A 15052-nucleotide genomic window follows, 5' to 3' on the forward strand; every position below is an offset into this window, starting at 1 on the left:
ATATTTAATTGTTTTTTAACAACTTCTAAGTGAATAGAATTATTCTAAAGATAACTTGATGTATTTAAAAGATAAAATAAAAATATATAAAAAGCATACTAAATTTTATTTTGAAAAAAATTGATTCCACATAAACACAATAAAAAAAAAATCACGAGAATTTTAAAGAAAAAAAGATAATCATAATATCATTTAACCACCTTTGACTTGCCAAAATCATTAAACAAAAATGAATTGAACTTAAGATCTTCATACGTTTTTTAATAATAATTAATCAAAATAAGGGAAGTTATACATCATCATAACATAATTTAATCACCATTCAAATCCTTAAACACGCTTTGAATTCATCACTAATTTTGCCACAAGCTCGCTCACTTCAAAACAATTAAGGCATTCGAAAAAATATATTTGTGCACCATATTAACGAAAATAAAAATTCAACCGAATCACTTTCATGCTGTTAAAAATTATAGACCGGCTTGAAGAAAGAACAACTACACGGAAAAAATTTGCGTACGTCAAGGGGTACGCATCTCTGCATACATAATAGTGTACACGAGAGTTACATGGGAGTTACAAGCGTGTACACGAGAGTTACATAGGAGTTACAAGCATGTATAATTGTTACAGCGGGGTTACACGGGATTTACACAGGAGGTTACACGGGAGTTACACGGGAGGTACAACAGGTTATACCCCCTTGTAACTCCCGTGTACACTATTATGTACGCAGAGATGCGTACCCCTTGACGTACGCAAATTTTTTCCCAACTACACAATGACCAATAATCAATCAAATCACAATTGAAAATGTACGCAAGACAAAAGGGCACATCCTGAGTAACCAAAACAATAAGCAACAAATCACAGCGTATATGCGCGTTTTGTCCATATCTACCACAACTTTGAAAAATTAATACTAGCCTCAATTACGCAAGACAAGAAGCTTTAGCACCTTTTAGCTTTATAAAAGTAAGAAAAACTATTCTCATTAAATGCTTGTAATCAAGAAGACCATTCAAAGAAATAATTTGGCATAGGCTAAGGATCAAATACTAAAGGTCATTTACAAAATAACAGCTCAAACTGCAGCCCTTTTTTTTTTACTCTGAAGCCAAGTAGCTCAACTTGCCACATAGTAGAAAGAGGAAATCATTGAAAAGAAAAAAAAAAGAATAAATAAAACCATGGCAGGAGCCACATCATATAGCTGCTTGCTTTCTCCTGTCTGAAAATACTAATTTTACAAGCACCATTTTCAATGACAGGGAGTAGCTTTCTTACATAATAAATTGTGAAAGGAGGTGAAAAAAGGGAATATGTATATATATATATATATATGCTCTAAAATACTCACTACATCACAGTGCAATTGCACTTTGAATCTAACTTGGGAGGCTTTGCAGTATCAACCTTTCTAGGAGTTTCTACACTTGAAAAAGTGAATTCATGAGCATTCATATCATTCTGCACTTCATTACAAGGAGATTTGCTCTGAGGTTCCATTCTTCTTGGCTTGAACATGTGGGATCTTGGTGTGTGCTTATAGGACATTCTCCGTGATTCTCTTAGTCCAGTGATGGGCTTTCCCAGGTCGGTCATAGCTGAATCAGAAGCCTGAGTCTCAGATAGCAAGTTTAATTCCTTTTCCATCCCAATTGCAGCAGCCCTGTAGGTTAATTCATGAATAATGGAACTGCAGAACAGTATGGTGTCGGTTGCTTCTTCCAATGTCAAGCTTCTTGACAGATGTCCTCTTCGGCGTTCAATTATTACACATGAATTTTCTGTAAGAAGCAGTGTTATCCACACACTAAATTCACTTTCAATATAAATTAATCAAAAACTATGATTTTGAAAACTGATAACACAGCAATATTTTCTAAAAGAGATAAGAATATCAATGTGGTGTCCTAGTAAAAGGAATAAAAACCAGACCTTTTACTTGTATTGGTAATTCATTGAAATTATTATGAATGTTCACTCTGCAATTTCACAGCATTTTCCAAAATGTTGTGGATGTATCTACTAATTATCAAATTATTCTAGCTCTATCATCGCAGAATCCGCAAGTTTGGAACAATGATGGTAACATCTATTTTACAGTATTTCATCCATGAAGTAGCAAATGTGCTGATTTTAGTGGGCTTTAGCAGCACTCACCATAAACCAGGACTGCAGGTAATAAGCTCTCCAAACTGAAAGCTACCTACCAAAGTCAACAACAATATAGTAGATAATATTCACTTTCTCAAGCATGAAGTGGCTAACTTCACAACGATTTCTCCACGTCAGGAAAAAGATGCAAAGAGGATCCGCTTCAGTTTATGAGGCCTATAGCATTTTTTTCATGGAAAATATCAGGGCAACCTTTTCTTACACACTGTTTCCAACATTCAGGAAGAAACATCATTTCATTGATAATGTTAGCAAATAACAGATAACTTTTAAAAAGTTTGGATTAAAAAAACTGGTATAATATGTAGTCTTGTGTATATAAATATAGGAAGTTATGCCTATGTAATAAATCATTAAGATAATGAACTGAGAACAGAGAATTCATGTGCCCCCACATTTGGAAATTGTTCCAGCCTTCCAGGTTCCTCATTCTTCATCCAACCATCTCCATCCCGCTGAGGTGTGATGTGGTCTAAATTTCTTCTTCCCTCTACCTTACTAGTTCTACTTCAAATTTGTCTCTGGTTAACTCGCCATGTATCAATCCAGTATCAAAGTCTAACTTGGACAATCTGCTCTAACTCTATTCACTCAAATCACATCAAATTTAACATGAGTGCTGGAAGCACCAATCTACACTCTATATGCATCCCACTGTCTCATCCCTCTATAGCTTTGACTTCAACACCTAGTAAATGAAGCACGGCCACTCTCTTACTTCACTTGCTACTTACATGAAGTCCCCATTTCAACTCATGCTCTTGTTAACATATGCTCTTGATTCTGTCAGAATAGACCCTAATCATAACCATCTTCATGAGAATAAAGATTTCTTGTTGTCTCTCCTCTAGAGTCGTGCATTCTTGTAGGATTGCCATTCTTTTTCCTATGCTCCCTAGTAGGCTCTCCTACGACACTAAATTTGTTTTTTGGGTTGCCCCATTATGTATTAAATTAGTATCAAATCCAAGCCTCAACCATATGCTTCAACTCTATCCCAAATCATGACAACTTCGATGCAAATGCAACAAACTACAACTAGCCTCCGCTCACGACATCGATGCTACTGCTTGCAGCCACACGTGCATCTCCTGCTCATTACTTTCCCTCCATTGCATCACCTGCCACACATGCTCATTCGTCAACACACATTGCATCACTCCGCTTCATGATTTCTGGATCGCAAGCAAACCAAGTCCTCATCCAAGCCTCTGCTCATGGCATGCACCTTGCAAGTGTCCTAATCCATCCGCTCTCTCTATGGCTTCAACTTCAACACCAATCACTCCACATCTGACCACTAATCCATCCGCTTCATGATTGCTGCACAACTCATGCTGTTGTAAACAAAGGCTCATGCTCTTATTGACACAAATCATGATCGCAAATCTTTGGGTCCCTAGCCCAGTATTAACTAATCTACAGACCATGTTGCATGCTATTCAAACATGTCCCAAAAACTCACATTCTTGAATCATTGGAGGCGGACGTTCGCGCATCTTGCTTTTCATATGAAATATTTTATCTTACGCCTAATGAAACCCATATTTCCTAAAACACACCCAACCGCCTTTGTAACCCACAACCCATGGACCCAAATAAAAGATGACAGCTTCACTCCAGTAGCTAGCAGTCAAGTCAGTTCGGAGTTCAGTTCCTCAAGATTTTTCCAAATGTCTTTTCAGAAATTGATAGTGTTCTTGATGATCTATGAGGACTCTCCTGCTGACATTCTGGACAAAGGTGATGCTCGTTCGCTTCATCTCATTACGGGATAGTTTTCCTATTAGTCACCATCGTCTTTGAGATGAATTTCTTATTCATCACATCTCTTGGGATGGACTTTGCCAACTCCATAATACAGTCAATAAACTTTAGCTTTCTTAGGCCTTCAATAGCATTTCAACCGTCCAGAGTAAGTTCATTCTTTGGCCTGGACAATTGAATCAGCAAAACAAAGTAAATCAGACTTTTTTAGCAATTTTATGGTTTATTTTATTTTGCATTAGGAGTTTGATTAGGGTTATTTTATGTTAAATTATCCTTTTGGGTCATCTTTAGGCAGCTTGGATAAGGATAGAATTGATTTATTTGTGAATGCACTAATGCATGTAGCTAAGATAGGTATATGAACACACACACACACACAGATATATATATATATATAATATAAAATGTTGATCGTCCCCCATAGTCTGACCGAGGGGCGGACCCCCCTAGGTATCGAACCCACGACCCGAGGGAATTACACCAGAGGCCGCAACCAATGAGTCAGGCTAACGCGCGCACACACACATAACCACCCGACATACAACACACACGTAGGAAATACATGTATACCCAAAAAACCAAGATTAAAATGTAGACATAGAAACTGTAAGCCAAAAGTCTGTCAACACTTGCAGAATCAATTAGTTCGCGAATGATCCAATTTAGCCAGGCCTCTGCCACTAGTTCTAGGACGGGAGCCAGCTAACAAATTGTTAAGTTTACTGACATTACCCGAAACAACTAATATATCATCCATCAAGTTTGGTAACAGACCTCCATTCTTTTTCTTCTTCTTAAATGTATAAACATGTCATTCCTCATCTGAAGATTGACTCATCAAATCAGTGGATTGGTCCAAAGATTGTCGGATAAGAGTAGGTTGTTGCACATCATAAGCCTCATATGCCTGACTAACAGTAACAACTTGCTCGATCTTATAGAGCGGTAGCAACACAGTAGAAATATTATCACCCGTTACATCAATGATCGGTTCTAGGGCAGGAGAAACATGAAATGTCTCCCTGCCCCCACGAACAAAGGTTCCATAGGAGGAATCGAGGGACCTAAATCATGAGCATTGTGTGGAGGCTGAATGGTTGACATATTACTCGCGAGGATAGTGACATTTCAAAAGTATCCTTCTAATGATCGATATTGTCAATAACTTGGAGCAGATCAGGAGGGGGAATCTCTGCCTCTGGCTGAGCACTTTGCTTTTTTGGTCTTAGATGAGGGTGTAGATGGTGACATTAAGAAATGAGTGGTCAAACATACGACAATTCGAGCAATACAAAGAGAAAGACTCAATCACAACCATTTGTCAATATCCATGGGGTTGTAAGTCTAACCAAATTTCATCAGAAGCGATTGAAGTGATGTCCCTTTCAACAAGTACATTGGCTTCAAAGTGACTGGAAAGATTAAAAGTAGAAATGTCCATTTTGGGTGACTTACCATAGGCTAAGGTAATAGAGTACAACACTTCTTGAGTAAAATAATAAAACTTTAGGCCAGGGAAGCGAATCCAGACTGAAATGATTTGTCGTTCCGTCTGTGGGTCAAAATCCACCGATCATTTCAAAATCTTCATTGCTCTGTTATCAATCCAGATTAATCTTCTAGCAAATAATCGCGTATAATCCTCTTCATTATTAAGTTAAATAGGAATGTATATTTCCTCTAAAAGTCCAATTTTCTACTCTCCAACAAGATGCGTAAGCTCAAATTCCTTATGAATAAGCTTCATTTTGGGATGATGATAAAAGAATTTCCCCAGCAAATTCAAAGTACAGAATGAAGTAAGTTATTTGCATTCTGCTTCCGTAAAAAAAATGGCTGGCTTCTCATTCTTCCTACCATGTTTCTTAATGTAATCAGCCAACACAAACGAAGAAGGGAAGAAGTATGATTTAGGAGTACCCGAGACGTGGACTCACGCAAGGGCAGCAGCATACGTTCTATCCGAAGCCATCACCAATTGAAGGAGCCGCAGCGTTAGGAACAGTGAAGTTGCAGTGAAAGAAAGAGAAACACCAAAGGAGGATCAGCGGAAAGCCCTTCAAATTCGAGCAGAGGACGAAAGGTGCAAATGTCCTTCAATGAACAACCGAAACGAAAAGGTGCGAACCTTTCTGCTTCGAGCACGAGAAAGGATGAGACGAGTCCGCGCCCATAAATCATCCTTCAAACAACGACGAAGGACGACACAACGAGGCAGACGCAACACGACGAAGCGCTACGAAACAAACGAGCAGGACGACCGAAGATAAAACAGAGAAAATCAAGGCGCGAAACCTTAGAGTGTGACGATGCGAGAAATCACCGTAACAGACGCTACGGTTCCCCATGAGGCGAAACCTTAGCAGAGCCTCCCGCTCCTGCTATCGCCATGAACATATATATTATATATACATATATATGTATATACATATATGTATGTATATACATATATATGTATATATATATGTCAAAAAGCTGCTGAAAAAGGAATCGTATAATTAACTTGTAAAACTGAATAAAACATACTCATTTGAAACATAACTAGATAACTGCTCAAACTACTGAGAAAAAGCGCCTAAAAAATCAGAATTTCAAGCAAAAAATTTAAGAAATTGCAAATCAGCTAATTGATTCAGAAGGTTTAATGATGAATACCATGGCTTCCATGTTCTAGGCCAGCTGTTCTTGGTTCTGAGGCAGACAAGGACAAGTCATTCTCAGATGTTTGGGGGATTGAATGCCCATTGTACTGAACTGAATAAGCTGGGTTATGGGAGAGAATACACTCAGGATGGCACTCCTCAAGCTCACTGCAACCACATGGAAAGTCAACATTCACAATGGAAGAGCTTTGGGTAGCTGCGTCGAAGTTATCATTTTGAGAATTACAGTTCAACACAGTATAATCTTCCTCCATTTCAGAGCATCCATCATTGATATCAGTTCCTCCTATATTTCGGACATTGCTTCCATTGTTTTGAGAGTATTCATCAATATGAATGGATGAAGTGGAATCTTTATTACATATCATTTCTGTAGCTGAAGAGCATGATAAATCATTATCTCCTCGATTGACCAAAATTTGAGAATCAGAGGTAATTATTGTCATGAAACTATTGGTATGTTCGGATATGTAATTATCAGAAATAACTGGCCTTGAAAATGAAGTAGACATGGCATTAAAATTTGTTTGATCGAAAGAAGCAACATGTTCTCTCGGTGTGCCGCATCCAAAAAATTTTGTAGAATTAGTGGTTGTTTGCTTACATTCAGTTTCGAAGCGCTCGGATTCATAGCAATTCATTAGAAGATCACCAGAGTTGCTTGTACTATCAGCATTGCTATCAATATCATCTCTCATATGGACTGTCTCCTCTTCCCTACTCAACGGGAACTGAATGGAATTCACTTTCTGTCTGGATGATCCCAGATCAACAGATGAAGAAGCTGAAGCACTATCTCGCCCAATGCTTCTCCGTAAGGAATTGATATTATCTCTTGAATAAGAAGGCTCGGAACAAAGAATATTTGTAGCAGACACAGCCTTTCCTTGTAAAACGGGCCACTTACTACTGCCAGAGTTATGTGATAGAAGGACTAAAATACCTGTGCCTTCAGGAATATCAACATTTAAACTGGGATGAAAAGTATGATTTGATTGATGGGGAGCACTAATGCTGCAATTCTGAGGAACATGCACATCCCTTTTTCTGTCAAGATACTGATTGGAAAGCTCAGATTCCCTTTGTCCCAACAGCTGGATAGAAGGGTTGTTTTGCATGCAATCATGCCCCATCACGTTACCCACCTTATGAAATTCAGGATCTTCATTGTTGGGTAGTCCTTTCTCAGCTGCATCCACTCCAACTTCCACCAGAAACGCCGCATTTTTAGCCACAGGTGCACAAGTTACAGCATTTCCTGTAGTGCAAATCCCATCTTCTTCAGCACATTCTGGGCATAAATTTATGTTTTCATTCATATCTAAAGCCGTAAACTCTTTATTACACTTACAGCAAACTGTTATCATTATATGGTCATCCATATCACAATTTTTGTCAGTACAGCCTGTTTTGTCAAGAGTCGCATTACTTGTTTCAACACCAATGTGAATCGTGGGATTGTAGGTATCTTCCGAATCAAATTTCTGTAACAAAATTTCACCATAAATGTCATCATGTCTCTGAGGCTTTCTAGAGGGTACCTTATGATCCGTAACTTCAATAATCTCATCCACTTTATCAAATAGAAAAACATCCTCATGGTTTTCAGAATCTTCAGTCCTCTCCCATCGAACTGGTAGTTCGGTTAGTTCAACCTCACTACCTTCCACATCAAGCGCAATGCTAAAAATACCTTGTTCTGAGCTTGCATTGCTACTAGTTGTAAGTGAAGAGTTCCTTGAGAAAATGGGCCGGATAGTGGTCGCAGGGACACTTGACAGAAGTGGCCTGAACATATTCTGAGGTGTTTTGTGCTGATCCTGTGTCGATATAGAAAAGAGGTCATCCAAAGAAAGATCATTATAAAGAAAAAGCAATTATACACAGTACCGATTTATTGAAAAAAAAAAAGAAAACCAGTAAACATTTTTTAAACGTGAGAATAACCAAATTAGCCAGTCTTAAGAAACCAGCTTGCCCACTCATTGCAGTAAAGAGAAATATTTAGTGATGTTCTAATGCAGTTGAGTCTTTCCAAACATCTAATTAAAGTTGAACTTCGATCTCCTAGCTTAGCCTAATCATCAAATCAATCACATTTTATTTCAGTGATAATCTATACCCTCAAAACAAATTGACGTGGGTCTATGGGGGCCGGCCTGTTCTCAGTCCAACCAAGCTGGACCAACCGGTCCTCAAGAGGGCTGCCGCCCAAGGGCCCCCTTGCTTTCCCTTTTTCTCCTATTCCCTCTTTCTTTAACCGTCTTTCCTACTTAGCACTTTCCAATTCTGAATTTCTGTTGTTTTTATTAGTATTTGCCCACTGTGAATTCTTCCTATTATAAACACTGTCTAAATTATGATTTCTTATTATTTTTATTCTCATCCTTATCTTGAAACATTTCCTAAAATAAATCCTAAGCCTCATTATTAATAAGAGGTGGTATGCTATGAGTTTCTCAATTTTTGGAGTTAGGTGATTTCTGAATTCAGATTATAGCAGTCGATGTTGTTCCCTTCAAGGATTGTATCTGAAGGCAAAGAAGTGCTCCGATTATCCCTTGTCCTAGGTGGTCACTGTTTCCAAATGTCCGAGTGGTGCTCCAGCTGTAGCTCGACCCCGAATAAGACATTTATGTTACCATACTTTTATTTCCCTGCTGCCGTTACAAAATCCAGCCACCACTTCCACTGCTGTCAGCCACCTTACAGCTCCTCCCTGCCCCTGACCGACCCTCTCAGGAGCCTGCCAGCCTTGCTACCCCCTTCAGTTCCTCTCCAGCAGTTTGTCGGTCCTCTCCAACAACTTTAGGTCACCTATCCAACTCCCAGCAGTCACCAGCCTTCTTGGCCTTTTTCCGCAGTCGCCAACACCGATGTTCCATCCTCGCTCTATCGTACCTATCGCAGAGGGTTGTTTCCACTTTATATTATCGCCTTTCCTTAATTTCAACAATCTTCATTGTCGTTTACTGTTTACCTGTGGTATGTCAATTTCTGTTGAAGAGCCGTTATTGTAATCTCGTGTCGTCCCGTAATAATAGTTGCAATTTGGAGTCATGATTTAGGTTAATCCTAGTCTCATCCTAGTGGTTTCCCAGCATCCGCCCCTACCCCAGCCACCACAACAAAAAAAATTTTTTTCCTCTTTTCTCGAATTGTCATTCTTCTCTTTCATTTCCGTTTTCTTTTTTTCTTTTCTTCCACAGATTCTAAACCGTCAATCATGTCGTCAAGAAGAAATACGCCCAAACCTACCCGGAAAAAGATACGACAAGACTCTGACGCTTCCAACAGAGATCTACAGAGCTTGAAGAGATCACATAATAAGCTACCTTCGATCGAGAGCCGGAGAATCAAAGGGGAGAAAGAGAAGAGGATCTAAATCCCATCCATATGAATAATTTCAATGATAAAGAAAACAGGTCACGACATTTCGGAATCCAGTATCACAAAAAACCTAGAGGGATAGCCTAGATCCCTCCCACATGGAAACTTTTCGAGAAGAGATGTCATTTGATGGACACCGACACCACAGAATCAAGGTAGATTTGCCCGAGTTTGAGGGGGCATAGATCCAATTGAATTCATTGAATGGCTACTGGAAATTGAGTCAAATTAGATGCAGTCAAATTGAATACAAAGAGATACCCGAAGAGAGGCGGGTCAAATTAGATGCAGTCAAATTGAAGAAAAGTGTCTCCCCATGGTGGGAGAAAGTACAACAATAAAGGAGGAGAGAAGGAAGCGATTAGATTACTAGGGGGGAGAAGATGAAGAAAAACAAGTAGAAATATCTTCCCTCTCAATACCGCCAGGACGCTTCAGAAACTCCACAATCTGCAGCAGATGGACCTTCCAGTGGAGGAGTTCACAGTTCAATTCGACAACTTACAGCTGAAATATGATCTAAAAGAGCCAGAGGAGAATACAGTAGCCAGATATCTTGGAGAATTGAAGCCTGGTATTAGCAATGTGTTGCGGCTACAGCAGTACTGGACGCTTGGGGATGTCTAGACACTAGCATTAAAGGTGGAAATGCAGTAGAAGCAAAGCCGACAGCCACCACCAGTCAGGCAGCCACCCAAAATTGGAGACACCAGCAAGAGCACGCCGCAGGAAGTTGAGAAAATTGGTTCTGAAACGGATAAAGTGAGAAGAAATCGACAACAGTACCTGCCATAAAATGCTTTAAATGCCACGGAGGGCACATTAACCTCCAGCTACCCGACGAGTCGAGTTGCATATTTTACGGAGAAAGACGTCGTGCAAGAGGCAGGAGAGGAGCAGAGAGGTGAGGACCAGAGTGAGATACATCATCTTCCCCGAGATGAAGGAGAGAGTCGTTATTCGAAGGGTCCTACATACCGATATCGATAGAAGGGATTTGTTGTGGCATAGCCAAAGTATTTTCTACACCCGGTGCACCGTAAACAAGAAGGTATGTCATCTCATCATCGACGGAGGAAGCAGTAAGAAAGTGACATCACGACTTAGAGACATTCTCAACCATATTCACTGGCGTGGATAAAGAAAGAAATAGGGTAAGCATCGACCGACAATGCCTAGTGGAGTTTTCAATAAAGATTTAGCTGCAAGACCATGTATGGTGTGACATAGTCCCCAAGGATGCCTGCTGCCTGTTATGAAGAACGTGGCAGTTTGGCTGGAAGACTCAGCATGATGGATTCAGAAACACATATTCATTCACCAAGGAAGGCAAACACATCATTCTATTTCCTCCGGTAGAGCTCGAGGACACAGGAGCCCTTAGCAGCAGAAAAGCGAGACCAGTTTTAGTGACAACAGATTCTTTACCACCATCCACCATATGAGAAATTTCAACCCCAGGAGATCGGACCGAGGTTGAGGTACGTTCGCAAGTGCTTTGGGAAACAGTAGAGTCGACAATGGGACCCAGGTGTTGTCACAGTTAAAGACAGGGAATCGGAAGCTTCGACAAACGAGGTCAAAACTCCCCCAACCACGAGAGACTAGTGTGCGGCAATGTGGGCCAGCTTGTTCTCGATCGAGCCTGGCTAGACTGGCTAGTCCTCAAGTGGGGCTGCCATCCATGCTCCCCCATTCTTTCCTTTTCCTCCTATTCCCTCTTTCCTCTTCCCATCTTTCCTTCCTAGCACTTACCAATTTTGAATTTCTATTATTTTTAGTAGTCTTTGCCTATTATGAATTCTTCCTATTATAAAAATTACCTAAATTATGAATACTTATTGTTTATATTATCTTTCTTATTTTAAAACATTGCCAAAAAAAAATCATAAACCTCATTATAAATAAGAAGTTATATGTTGGAGTTTCTCTGTTTTTTTGAGTTAAATGATTTTTGAATTCAGATTATCATCGCTAGTATTGTTTCCTTCAAGGGTTGTATCCGAATGCGAAAAAGAGCTCCGGCTGTCCCTTGTCCTAGGTGGTGACTGTCTTCAAGGGTCCGAGTGGTGCTCCCGTTGTATCTTGACCCTGACAAGGCATTTATCTTCCCATACTTTTGTTTACCTGCTGTCATTTCAGAATCCAACCACCACAGCCTTCTCTTCCATTGCTGCCAACCACCTTCCAGTTGCTCCCTGCCCCTGGTCGACCATTCCAGCAACCCGCTAGCCTTGCTACCTTCCCGGTTCCTCTCCAGCAAGCAGTTGGACCTCTCCAACACCCTCAGGCCACATGTTCGACTCCTCCAGCAGGCCCCAGCCTTCCTGGCCTTTTCTCGCGGCTGCCAACACCACTGTTCCATCTTCACCCTATCGTACCCATCGCAGAGGGCTGTTTTTGTTTTATGTTATTGCCTTCTCCTTAATTTCATTAGTCTGGATTGTCGTTTATTGTTTACCTGTGCTATGTTATTTCCGGATTGTCGTTTACTGTTTACCTGTGCTATGTTATTTCCTGTTCAAGAGTCATCATTATAACCTTATGGCGTCCCATAATAATAGTTGTAATTTTGAGTCGAAGTTTGGGTTTTCCTCGAGTATCACCAATGCCATTGAATATATAATCAATTGACGCGGAGCGGGATGTGCTGCTATGAACGAACATGATGCATTGAGTCCCATGACAGAAGTAGCACCTGATTCGTACTAGGTTTTTTGATGCCCTGGAGTCGGCTGGTCCTCTTGAGCCACTCTAGCTATCCTATTATTATATATTTATTTTTCTAGTGTTTTAGGTTTAGTTTTGCACGAGTTTGTTAAGAATAGTCGGCGACATCCGTTTTCCCCCTTCGAGGGTTGTATCTGAGGAATTAGGTGGTGCTTCTGTTGTATCTCTCTCTTGAGATGGTGATTATCTTCCCCTATCGACTTTCACATCCTCCCACATTGCTCCCAACCGCCCCTTCTCCACTGCAGCCGCCCGAAACAGCCTTTTTTTGCTGTTTTCTGCAGTTCTTGTTTTCTAGCAGCCTTCCCCGTCCCTTAGCTGCTGTTTTACCTGCCCAAATTCATTTCTCTTGCAGCCTCGCTGCTGTTCCGCCCACGAGGAACTCCCATTAGCAGCCTTGGCTGTCATTCCAGCCATTCCAAACCACTTACCTGCCATCTAGCCACTGTCCCGGCCCATCCCACTTGCTGCCATCGCTGTTCCAATCCACCATACATGCCGTCATCCCTGATTCAGCCATATATCTTTGCTGCCGCCGCTGTTCCAACCCTCCCCCTTTGCTGTTGCTGTTGTTCAAGCCCTCCCCATCACCCCGAACAGCCGTTTCGCGTCAATATCTATTGTGTGCTTGCTATCCAGAACCAGGGAAACTGTGTGGTGTTTTCTGCTTGCCAACCACCTCATCCTTAGCCCATTACCTTCTAAACCCTCACCGACCACGTCCACCAACCATGATCCAGCCCTAGTCATGTGACGTGTGTGTTGTTATTTTTCTTTCAATGTGACATTTGTATGCCTAACGACTTTTCCCAATAATAAGATTGTTTACTTATTGTTATTTTGAATTAACTCTGGTATCATCTATAATAAAAATACACGCAATTAAAATGACAACCATGGTTAAATAGTTAGTTGACCAAAATCATGACCAAAAAGGTCATCACGTTGCATAAAAAATAAGGTAACAACACTACAGGGCTAGGATATGTACATCAACCACTTTCCGAACTCACATTTGTGATTCAAACTCGTTGTTTGAATGGTTCAACTAATGCAATAAACTCAGAATGTATTTCCTAATAAAAAAAAATATAATGATTAGTAATAAAAATATAAGAATTTCAACAGAAATTTGAAAAGTAAGTTAGATTGAAATGAATACTTCCCCAAAAAACTAGATTTTTGGAATTAGTGTTTCAGGGTTAGTTTTTCCTAATTCAGCGTATATGATTAGTATGTTTTTTTTGCAAAAGGAATAAAAAGGAGTCATAACATTACTATTTAGCAATCAATCTAACAACCTGATTGATAAGGAAATGATCATAAATATCCATGAATTTCAAAACAAATTTAAACACAAGTAAAATTGCAAAAAAAATAAAGAATCATAAAAATAGATTTCCAATGTAATTCATCGAACTCAGGAGCACTAAGCTAGCCAACAACAAGTTTTAAAGAAAAAATTAACAAGTAGTAAAATTACTAAATGTGAAAAAAACTAAACCTCATATCAATACAGAGATGACTTCCATTAAAATCAAATACGTACACTTATAGCCAACTTAAAAAAATCATACATCCAACTTACTTATAAGAATGCAAACTGGAAAAAAAATTTAATACAAGACACAAATCATGAATTTCGTGCATCAGAACACAATTTATAGAATGCATAGCACAAGTTAATAGAAATGGTTGGCATATTATCAAAACTCAATCTAAGTATCAATTAATCACAATTTAATTCAATCTCTCAAGACATTTGACTCCAGAAATATAAAAAGAGAAAAACTCAAAGCAATCCATAGCATCCATGCAAACCGTGCCAATCCTATAGTAGAAAGTACAAAGAAACAGTAAGCTGAGCCCCGCAAAAGTACAGCTCAATTAGCCTACGACATTGTCCTAATCCACCAAAAAAATACATACCCATATGAGCAATAATAATCTCGCAAAAGGGACAATTAGGGCAATTGAGTTATTGTTAATTACAATCAAACTCATTAAATTGTCCTCAGGTCTAGTCTATGGGCAGTTTCTCAGTCCTATATGCAGATACGTGACATGGGCTACATATATTTTGTAAAAGCATAGGAAAACATAGCAAAAAGTTGGAATTTAGAAGGATGTGTATCAGTCTGTTCGAAATTGAGAGTATTCCTCTTTCATAGGCTCTTGGTGTAATTAAATTCTATTATACAATACAATATATTATATTATCAATATCATTTTATTTTTATATAACTATCACAAAAGCACCATTTAGTGTTGTACCAACAAACGTATGTCAATATCAATTCTCTTTTCCAACCATGTGC

At 39.5% G+C, this 15052-nt stretch overlaps 1 protein-coding gene across 3 annotated transcripts in view; it reads right to left on the reverse strand.

The window, feature by feature from the left end:
* Positions 1–1043: 1043 nt before the first annotated feature.
* The window catches only part of LOC110035613, a 35819-nt gene continuing 21810 nt past the window's right edge, over positions 1044–15052 (reverse strand). For all 3 annotated transcript variants that reach the window (XM_020739873.1, XM_020739874.1, XM_020739872.1), the window contains 2 exons: positions 6607–8434; positions 1044–1790 (listed from right to left, as the gene is read on the reverse strand). In XM_020739873.1, coding sequence (XP_020595532.1) covers positions 1360–1790; positions 6607–8434 — 2259 coding nt within the window. In that variant the 3' untranslated portion in view covers positions 1044–1359. The remainder of the gene's footprint in view (positions 1791–6606; positions 8435–15052) is intronic.

The sequence above is a fragment of the Phalaenopsis equestris genome, unplaced genomic scaffold, assembly GCF_001263595.1.
Source record: "Phalaenopsis equestris unplaced genomic scaffold, ASM126359v1 Scaffold198506, whole genome shotgun sequence".
Classification (NCBI taxonomy): Eukaryota; Viridiplantae; Streptophyta; class Magnoliopsida; order Asparagales; family Orchidaceae; genus Phalaenopsis; species Phalaenopsis equestris.